The sequence below is a fragment of the Podarcis gaigeae genome (assembly GCF_964106915.1).
Source record: "Podarcis gaigeae genome assembly, chromosome: 4".
In the NCBI taxonomy this organism is placed as follows: domain Eukaryota; kingdom Metazoa; phylum Chordata; class Lepidosauria; order Squamata; family Lacertidae; genus Podarcis; species Podarcis gaigeae.
In genome coordinates this window covers 55,045,241-55,055,929 of record NC_139677.1, presented here as the reverse complement: position 1 = coordinate 55,055,929, position 10,689 = coordinate 55,045,241, and the positions used below count along the sequence as shown (strand labels likewise).

Genomic DNA, 10,689 nt, shown 5'->3' with positions numbered 1-10,689 from the left:
AAGCAATTGTTTACTCCAGCAAAGTTAGTATCATCTCTTGAATGTTACCCAGTGTGGCCAGCACATCCTGTCCTAAGTGGCTAGATAAAATCCCCAGATGGTTCCGAGATGTACACAGATCTTCCTTCAAGTGATACTTGTGTGGAATACTCCAAGAAGTTTAGAGATATGTGACCAAGACAGTGATCTTTATTTCCAATAACCATCTTTTAAATGGTGCCAAATAATTTTTGCTGCTGCTTCTTTTTCCCCCTAAGGTACACGAATGGAAATTTTATATCTGAATCTTGGATTCCAGCTTTGTTCTCTGTGCACAAAACCCATTTTGAAAATGTGGAGCTTTGGTCTGATTTTTAGTCATATTGGAACAAGATTGAGTTTGCTTAATCTCATATAAAGAAAGATGCAGTGGAATATTCTGCTTGGAGAAAATGGCTCCCATTTGATCCTCTTGAAGACTGGAGCTTCATTATAGGCCATTCTGGACTTTTATTGGGAGAAAAGTAGTACTTATGATGTTCTCTAAATCAGTAAGTTTGCCAGCAACACTCAGCATTGCTCAGCAATTTTAAGAAACAAACACATAAAAAAATCAGTGCTATTTTGAAAGCTTCCATCCACCATCTTGATTCAAAATGGCTTTCAGTTGTATCCAAACATAGATGAAAACCTTATTGATGTCAGGAGCCATCATACAAAATTTGGTTACAATATCAAATGCACAGAGAGCAGACAGACAGGCCACTTTGCAAAATAAATAGTAGAAGATTATAATACTAATTTTAAGGGGGATTGCTTCCTGAAATTAACTCTTCGATCAAGGTGTCATGCAAAATGACCAAATTATCTTTATATGAAGGCAAGGTGTTTAAGTCAAGGGGTGGCTGAGCATTATAATAATAAGGGTAGAATCTAAAACTCAGTTGTCCTTATTCTACCAGCAGGTGGCTCTTCTCTATAGAAGTTTTGGACCTGAAAATTGTTTCCCAAGCTGCTTTGAGAAAACAATTGTCAGTCTCAGAAGAGATATCCATTCTACATTTGTACAGAAAATTAATCTGATTTTTCCTTCATTGACCATAACCTCTCCCTAATAAAGTATTTTAAAAGGATATCTGCTCTGAAAATACTGTAAAACAACAGATCTGGCCAGTCGTGCATGTGGAACATTAAAACCACTACATATAAGTTGGAATTAAAATAAGTGATCAGCATGGAGAAAGGAGCTTTCCCTGAGCTGATCCACCTGCCAAGAAGAAGCTGTTTTTCTGGTATTATGGCCCTCATCCTTATTTCACACCTTCCCCAGTCATACATTTTGCCCCTTTTCCTCATTCTGTCTCTAGATTTCCACACACTTCATGCTGTTATGAAAAGTCCACACAAAGGGAAGGAAATGTGAAAACACTGAATTTTCTCAAACACATCATGTTTCATTGTTGTTGCTTGTTTTTTGTGGTTAATCTGTCACGCTCGCCATCACTTGGCTAAAAACAGAAACAGGTTTCCTCCCTCACTGCTTCCAGATAAACTCCTGTCTAGATTTCTCCAGAGTGGAAAAACTGCTTGGAGCAATTTGAGTGGAAAAACAAGGGTCAGGAAAAGGGTTAGGTAAGTCACTCCTCCAAGAAACATTGCAGCCTCAGAAGGCTGTTTCTCATTTAAAAAACAAAATGAAAACCTTGTTGAGGCTTTGTTACATGTGTTTCTGTGAAATGTGTAATCGGTCTAAGGAATCTTTTGCCTGAGTCAGGAACTAATAAAAAAAGATGAATCACATCTAAATCGTATCTTTCAACCAGGATCCCTGCAGTTTATTTGAAATGCAAATTAATAACATCTTTTACAGCGCTGTTAAGTTGCATAAGCACCGTGGCATTATTCTCAGGGTACTTTATGGGCATGGTATTATTGCCAGAGCTAGCTATGTCAAAACTTAACATTGGCTCAGAACTTCAATGTACGGTCAGACGATGGTAGAATTGAAGGGAGCAATAAAAGGAACCTACTTCACACATCAAGGTAGGCCAAACTATAGCTTGCAAGGACCATGCAAACATGTTGTCCCCTAATGCGGAACTGACAGCTGTTTTGCTCCTCTCCAGTCCTTTTACTTTAGCAGCAGCTAAGCCAAGTCTTACCATGTCATTGAACCAGGCATCTTGGTTAAGCTCTCTTCTCCTTAAACATGATCCATAGACAACGTGCTAAGCTTAGCTGCCAGGCTGTGCGGAGCTAAAAGAACTGGAGAGGAACAAAGTGGTTGCAGTCTCCCTGGGAGATATACATGTTTGCAAAGCAATTCTCCCTAAAACAATGACTGTTGTGTGTTATTTTCACCAATAAGTGTGTTTTTATGGACAACGTACCCATTATATTCATTTTTGCAGTGTTTTTCTTCTAAAATAAAAGGTGCCAGTACTGCATACAATTGAGTACCCCCAGAAAAAAGTACTGGATTTTTGTATGTACAAATGCATACATTTTTGTATCTCCAATTAATGGATTAGAGAATTTGATTGCACAATTTGGAGAAGTGCAGATTTCAAAGGAAGTCTGCGTTTCAATTCTTGGAAAGTGTGAATTAGGCAGGTTCACTTTTAAAGTTTCCAAGAGACAAAACAATGAGTGAATTGTAATAGTCTCAGAATTTACTGGACTGGAACACTATGCGTAAATGCTGATGAGTTGTTGTTTTTGCTGAATGTAGTTATGTAGTTCCATGAAACCGTGTCACTCTGGTAATCATTACAAAGACAAAAATTGTATCAATATTAAAAACAAGTATACCCACTTTCTGTGAGTATATAGAGAATACTGCCATTTTGGGTTTCTTGACTTTAGGGAAAAACAAAAACAGATCTAAGCAAATGGCACTTGTTTCAAGAGTTGTGACTGCTTAGCTTAAAAGAAATATTCTTTGAATCATAGAACTGTAGAGTTGGAAGGGACTCCAAGGCTCCTCTAGTCCAACCCCCTGCAATGCGGGAATATGTAGGTGGCCCATATGGGGAATTGAACTTGTGACCTTGGCATTATCACCTCAGGCCTTGGGTTGATCCTGCATTGCTGGCAGTTTTTAGACTGGAATAAAACTCACTGTGTTGCAGCTAGGTCTTCTAGAGCTAGGTAAAGCCTTAATAAAAGCAACCATTTAAATCCAATTTCAACATATTTACAAGTCAGTTTGTGGACCAAAGGGCTTTGCTTGTTCTTGGAAGGTCATTACAGAAGCAGCAAGGACATCTCCTGTATCAATTTCAAGCTGACTGATCAGTAATTACATAGTTGCTGCTGCTAATGCTATTCTAGGCTGCACCAACAGAAACACAGTGTCCAGATCAAGGAAAGTAGTAAAAGGTAAAGGTAAAGGGACCCCTGATCCTTAGGTCCAGTCGTGGACGACTCTGGGGTTGCACGCTCATCTTGCTCTATAGGCTAAGGGAGCTGGCATTTGTCCGCAGACAGCTTCCGGATCATGTGGCCAGCATGACTAACCAGAGCAGCGCACGGAAATGCCGTTTACTTTCCCGCCAGAGCGGTACCTATTTATTTACTTGCACTTGACATGCTTTCGAACTGCTAGGTTGGCAGGAGCAGGGACCGAGCGACAGGAGCTCACCCCGTCGCAGGGGTTCGTACTGTCGACCTTCTGATCAGCAAGCCCTAGGCTCTGTGGTTTAGACCACAGCACCACCCGCATCCCAAAGGAAGTAGTAGAAGTACTCTATTCTGCTTTGGAGTACAGTGGTACCTCTGGTTACGTACTTAATTCTGGAGGTCCGTTCTTAACCTGAAACTGTTCTTAACCTGAGGTACCACTTTAGCTAATGGGGCCTCGCTCTGCTGCCACACCACTGGTGCACAATTTCTGTTCTCATCCTGAGGTACAGTTCTTAACTTGAGGTATTACTTCCGGGTTAGTGGAGTCTGTAACCTGAAGTGTTTGTAACCTGAAGCATTTGTAACCCGAGGTACCACTGTATGTCTCAGAGCACTATACATTAGCTCCACCCCACAACTGGCTTGTCTCATGAGACTAAGGGAAAGAGCCAAAGATGTTCTTTTCCTTCCCCTTAGGCTACGGAAAGGTCAGCATGTAAAATATATTTCCATTTGACAAAAGTACCTAGACCCCAATTTCATTCTGTACCTGAAGGTCTTAAGCAGCAGAACCCACTATGGTTTTCTAGACTAGATCCTACTTGTGAATTCTATATCATCTGTACTGTGGACAAAGAAAACTTAATGTTCCATATGTATTAATAGTTTATTTAATAAGCTATTCAAGTCAGGGAAAATCCAGGTATGTACAGAATGATGTTGAAGGTAGTGATAAATACATGCAGATGAAGTGTTTACTGGATGCAGAGGCCCTGAGAGCCTCACCGAACTTATTTTGGAATTGCCCCAATGAATAAACTGCAGCAGAAGTGGCTTGAAAACTGTAGTCTCTTGGTGGGCTTGTCTAAGTGAAAGTAATAGAGGAAGAAAATGAAGGTAAGTGCTCTCCACTTTGCAGGTGGGAAAAATAAGACTGTAATAGAATAAAGTGAAGGAGCCCGTAGAAACTGTAGGAGCATATTTTTAAAGTACCTTATTCCCTAAACTGAACAAACTAATTTGACAAATTCAAATGACTTTAATTGTTATGTACTGAAGTTCTCACACTGGGCCAGCAGGGGGATACTGTAGATAGTTTTCACTTAGGTCCACATATACAAATAAGGGATTGAAAGTGACGTTCAGTGATTGGATAGTTACAGAAAGTGGTTACTGTTGCGTTCTAGTGGAGCTCTATATAAGCAGGCTGGCTGAACCCTTCAGTTTAGTTCTGTTCTGACCTGTGAATAAACAAGAGCTGTTTGAAGAATCGCTGTGCCATCTGATATGTTCACCCACAACTTAACATTAATGAAACTGACTTTCAAAAACCAAAACCAGAGCTTGGCAAAGTATTTTTTGCCAGTGTTCCCATCTTACCCACAAATTGGGTTCCAGACTTTTTACACCCCTAAACCCACAGTTATGTACAAAAATATTGTACCTAAAATAAGTATCTAAAATTGATGTTCGCTATATGATGTAGTCACCTAAAATGAGTCCAAGTTACAAGGAAATGCAAACAATGTGTTTTGCAATATTGTACTAAGGAAAGAAGGCTATTAAAATGAAGATCATGTACAACATAAACTTTACAAGAGAAGCCATATCACAAACCTCTTCCTTGTTTTTTAACTCCAAATTCATGTGCCCCAAGAATAAATAAAAACCACTGGGAGTGAAAATCTTGTTATTGAACTATCTGGAATTTCAACTTCTATGGACAATCCCTTTTTCCTGCAAAAAGTCATACATTGGAAGAGTAACAGGGTACAGAAAAATGATGAGAAATAGACATGTATTGTTAGGGGAAAGTGACTGGAAGCTATGGGGTGAACAGAAATAGAGGCCTGTTCAACAGTAAGTTTTATGGAAGGGCCACTTTGGAAAGGGGGTGAAGCTCCCTCCATGATCCCAGAGAGGCTTGCTAGTTAAGCCTCTTGCTACAATAGTCTCTTGTTTTATGGTTGGCAACTGGTGACAAGTCATTACTCTTCAGAGAGACACATGTGACCCTGGACTTCCCATTGCCAAGGTCTTATATATAGCCAGGTTACAAACTCCACCTTCAAACCACTTGAGGGTTTTTCACAAACGATGTATTTATGGTTTCAAACTATTTCTTCATTTACTGTAATAGAAATCTAAACTACAAATGTATCACTTGAACTGACATCAGGGTTTTATTAAAATTAAAATCCAAGTGTAGAGGTCCTTAATCTGAATCAGAGCCACAGTTCAAGGGTCTGAGAGGTTTACTATTCTGATATTTCAGCAGGCATTGCTCATGCTTCAATCCTCTACAGCAGACATGTCCAGCTCCCAAGAGACTGCCATATACTCCCACTATAAGAAAAACAACTGGTTGGATTGACCAAAGTTATTGAGCTTTTTTTAGGCAGCCAGGATCAACCAGGGACAAAATTAAACACAGTGGGGTGTATGTCTGAGTAGGCCTTGTGGGTCCTGTTTGACAGCCAGTCAGAAGTCAGTTATGTTCATCCAGGGGATACCTTTTAACACCTTTGGGAAGTTTGGCTGCCATGGTGTTAACAACAGCCAGATTTCTTGTTATGTACTGAGCTTGGATCCTAGAGCAATAGGCAGGTAGGATCCTAGAAGGCAGCAACCTGATTGGTCTGCAGGAGCCGCCCAATCTGGCTCCAGGAGGAAGTGAATCAGCAATCTGATTGGCCTGCAAGAACAATCCAATCAGGCTCCAAGAGGGGAGTTGAACCAGCCAATCACACGGGACCCATTGTGTAAATAATGTACAGTGGATGCTCGGGTTGTGAACGTGATCCGTGTGGGAGGCACATTTGCAACCTGTAGTGCCGCGTCTGTGCATGCACGGGTCACAATTTGGCGCTTTTGCACATGTGCCGAAACCCGGAAGTAACCCGTTCCGGTACTTCCAGGTTCGGCGCAGTCCGCAACCCGAAATCGTGCAACCTGTAGTGTCTGTAACCCGAAGTATGACTGTATATATAGCCAGAGGTTTTTGGGATAAGCACTCACTCACTGTTTACCATGAGCTGAAATAAAGAGTATGAAATCAACACACAGCTCCGAGTATATTTCATTTCTCCATCTTCTTAGCAGACAGAAACTATTCTGTACTTCGTTTGCACAAAAGGAGATGTGGCTGTTCGGTGTAATATGAAGACCATATTACCATGGTTTGTGAAGTTCAGGAGATGCCAGTGGGGGAAAACTCTGATGAGGAGAAATAATTGAGTTTAGGAAGGGAAAATAAAGCTCCCCCCCCCCCCTTACAACATGAGTTTGGGCATTTGGGATGAAATTGTGTGGTGATTTCCAATTCCTCCCATTTTTATTTTTATTTTTGATACAGTACTTCTAGTTTTACTTCACTCCCACTAAAGCTATAGTAAGCAACAATTTAAATTTCAAACCATACCATCATTATAGCCTTTACTGAGCATAATGTTCAGTACAGAGTAACTCCCCTGTAAAAAAAACCCCACAAAAACCCATGACTGTTCCTTTAAAGTTTTATATTACAATGATTTACAGGTTGAAAAAGTTTGTTATGTACCCTACCAAGCATGAAGGTTACCTGTTGGGTGTCAGCCAATATTTAACTTCCCAGTGAGATTAGGTGTAAGAATACATTTACTTTAAAGTTAGATCAGTACCAGGCAATTATTCAGCAGCACAAGATGGAATTTTCTTCCAGCTGATGGTTTCTCTGTTCTATTCAAGAGTATCACAATACTTTTCACGTAAAATCTTTGTTACTGTGAATTTCTTTATATAAAAGCACAGAGGAGGTAAGTTTCTGGTAACAATGACTGATTTCCTTTAAAGCTTTGATTTAAATTTAAACAGGAAAAATAGTAGATAGAAAGGAACTAATGTGAAAATGAGAAATGCTTTGAGATGTGAAGCCAGAGTACATAAGATGAATAAGCACAGAACTTAAAAATAAATGTAGAAGTGCTTTGGTATATGTAGGCAAAGTATATGTACCAATGAAGGTATAATAAGATCAAACAGCCGAAAAGTACCCGTAAATTGTTATAGGCTGGGGACAGAATGATTAAATCAGAAACAGTACCCTAATTCTGACCAACAATCGCTAGAAATCTTTAAGCTACAATTAGATCATTTTGGAAAATGCAATATGCAATGTTATGTTGCTTATGGCTCTTTTTTTATAAGCCTCCTAGATAGAAGAACCCTTTTACTGCAAGAAGGATTAAGTGACATTCTACAACTACTGCATGTTAAGACAGCCAGAACGAATTGCAGCGCCCTACTCACATGTTATAGTTTAAAATCCATGTGCCTAGAACAGAAACTGGCTTACACCTATTTTTAAAGCCAATTTTCTATAGGTGGCAATGATTAACACCACATTCCGACACTATGCCCAGTGCTGATATAGTGTGTGCATAAGGTAGTTCAGGCACCAGAAGGCACCCCTGTGCCACTGTTCAATGGACAGGTAGAGTTACTTTTAATCATGCAGGTCATCAGGCCCTCTGTGCCAGTGGGGCATGCAGATCTCTTGTCATGTGGGGTGTTTGAGAAGCCTGGAAGGGATTTGTGTTGGGATCAAATACTTTCTCCAAGTGCTTAAAATGCATATATAATCTGATTAATATACACAAGGTCATTAGGTAGAATGAAGCCAAGTTTATATTATGGCAGTACAGTGGGACCTTGGGTTACATACGCTTCAGGTTACATACACTTCAGGTTACAGACTCCGCTAACCCAGAAATAGTACCTCAGGTTAAGAACTTTGCTTGAGAACAGAAATCGTGCTCTGGCGGCACGACAGCAGGAGGAAGCCCCATTAGCTAAAGTGGTGCTTCAGGTTAAGAACAGTTTCAGGTTAAGAACGGACCTCCAGAACAAATTAAGTACTTAACCCGAGGCACCACTGTAATGATACTTGGCCCCCTCCTTAAAAACTGGCATGCCTGTCTGGCAGTGTCTTGCTTAAGGCCACCCAGTGGCTGGGTTGAAATTTGAAGCAGAGACGCTACCTTATAGCCTCTGGTAGCAGACACACTTCACCTTAAAAGCACATTCCCCCACATTCCCTCAAAGAATTCTGGGCACTGTAGTTTGTTAAGGGATGCTGGGAAATGTTTCATCTGTGAGGGGTAAACTTCAGTGCTCAGAATTCTTTGTGGGAAAGAAAGCGCTTCAAATGTGCTTTAAAGGTATACACAAACTAAATGCCATGCTTCATCAGTTAAAGTTCTATCATCTTTTAATCATAATATTTCAGCAGAATCTTGTTCATCAGGATCATTCGTTAATACATGCCTACCTTATGAATCCTAATTTGTCCCTATAATTATATACTTTATTATGTAAACTGATCTTCTATATTTGTATTGAGACAACATTTGATGTACTGAGTGATAACCAAACCCAGCATGAATCAAATCCCCAACTTCCTGCTTAATACTGATCCTCTCTAATGCTTGCAATAAGATTATCTAAATCTTTCTTCCTATGCATTCAACAATTTTTTTTTGCTCTTAGACTTTTTAAAATCACAAGTGCATTTCAAGTTCAAAGTACAAGAAGAATGAGAAGGAACTAATTAATAAGTTTTTAAGACAACTGCCTCTTTATGCCTAATGTAACATAACTTGGTATTTCTGTGACCCAATGTGCTTTCGAGTTTACAAAGCAGAATCCCAGTGACTCTAGTCTGCCCCTCACTGCGTAATTTCTGTTCCATACATAGTATCAGCATAGCTACACAAATTTTCATTTCTGTCATTCCCTCTACTGAAGAGCAGGCATAGGCAAACTCCGGCCCTCCAGATGTTTGGGACTACAATTCCCATCATCCCTGACCACTGGTCCTGTTAGCGAGGGATGATGGGAATTGTAGTCCCAAACATCTGGAGGGCCGGAGTTTGTCTCTGCCTGCTGAAGAGAGTTTCATATGCCCCTGGGGTGTTGCTAGATGCCTAAAGGACTTGGGTCACACACCCATGACACACAATTGCATATGTTAATTTTTATATATTGATGCCTCTGGAAAATTAAGATGATGAATAGCTGGCATTTCAGCAGCACTATACCCAACAGCTGCCTTATCAGCAAAGTTTTTGTTTTTTTTAAAAAAATAAGTTTAAGAAAGGGAAAGCGACAAAAGCAATGAGCCACACCACAAAAGACCTGGGACTTGGGGCACCCCTTAACAATGCCCCAGTATGCCCTTCTCCCAAGAATGTATGATTCTCCTGTAGGAAGATGACTGATGCATGCTTTTGTGTTTAATGACAGTTCACTGAAAATATGGCCACCTTACAGAACTTCACAAAGGCTCTGGAAGATACTTTCAGGAAGACCTTCCTTGATTACATGAATAGCTGGCGAAGAAATACCACAATTGAAGAAAATACATTGCAAGCAACACTTGATGCTGAGAACTTAAATTATGTCATTATGTATCTCATGGTGATGATTGGGATTTTCTCCTTCATTGTTGTGACGATCTTAGTGAGCACGGTGAAATCAAAGAGACGAGAGCACTCTGATGACCCTTATCACCAATACATTGTGGATGACTGGGGCAACAAGCTCAAAAACCAGACGCTGCTCCATCATGACCTTAAATGCACCATCCATGAAAATACTGGTGCAAAGGATCAAGCGAGCACCCAGACTGCTTGATCTGTGGGAGAAATTGCCACTACCTGAATGAAGTAGTACTGGAGAATTCTCTCTCTCTCTCTCTGTGTTATTTTAAGTCATTTTACCTTTAAAAATTATAAATGCTAAACAATATCATATTGTACAGAAACCAGTCTTCCCAATCAGGGTGCTCTCCAGATATTGTAGAGTGCAACTCCATCATCAGCAAATACTTCCAGGCAAATGTGTATGTATTTTGAAGTCTACATGACTAATGTAGGAAGAACCTTGTTTGTTTTTAAGCTTGTGGGCAGTAGCAGCTTTGAGACTCTTTAAGTGACTGAATGACTCAGTGAAAACTACAAAAAATGTTGCCACTGCTTTACTAAACAAGATGGGAGAGGACATCCAGCCACCACAATAATCTTTTCAGCCAGCTTCCCTGTTTTCATC

The 10,689-nt window shown here is 40.1% G+C and overlaps 1 protein-coding gene across 3 annotated transcripts in view; it reads left to right on the top strand.

Annotated features, from left to right (window-relative positions):
* The first annotated feature begins 1,905 nt into the window (after nt 1–1,905).
* The window catches only part of KCNE2 (potassium voltage-gated channel subfamily E regulatory subunit 2), a 220,475-nt gene continuing 211,691 nt past the window's right edge, over nt 1,906–10,689 (top strand). Inside the window, exons 1-2 of one of the 3 annotated variants that reach the window (XM_083735121.1) lie at nt 1,906–2,022; nt 9,886–10,333. In XM_083735121.1, the coding sequence (XP_083591247.1) occupies nt 9,898–10,275 (378 nt within the window). In that variant the 5' untranslated portion in view covers nt 1,906–2,022; nt 9,886–9,897 and the 3' untranslated portion in view covers nt 10,276–10,333. Of the gene's footprint in view, nt 2,023–6,965; nt 7,398–9,885; nt 10,334–10,689 lie in introns of those variants that run through there. The other 2 variants (XM_083735120.1, XM_083735119.1) reach the window with 2 other exon arrangements.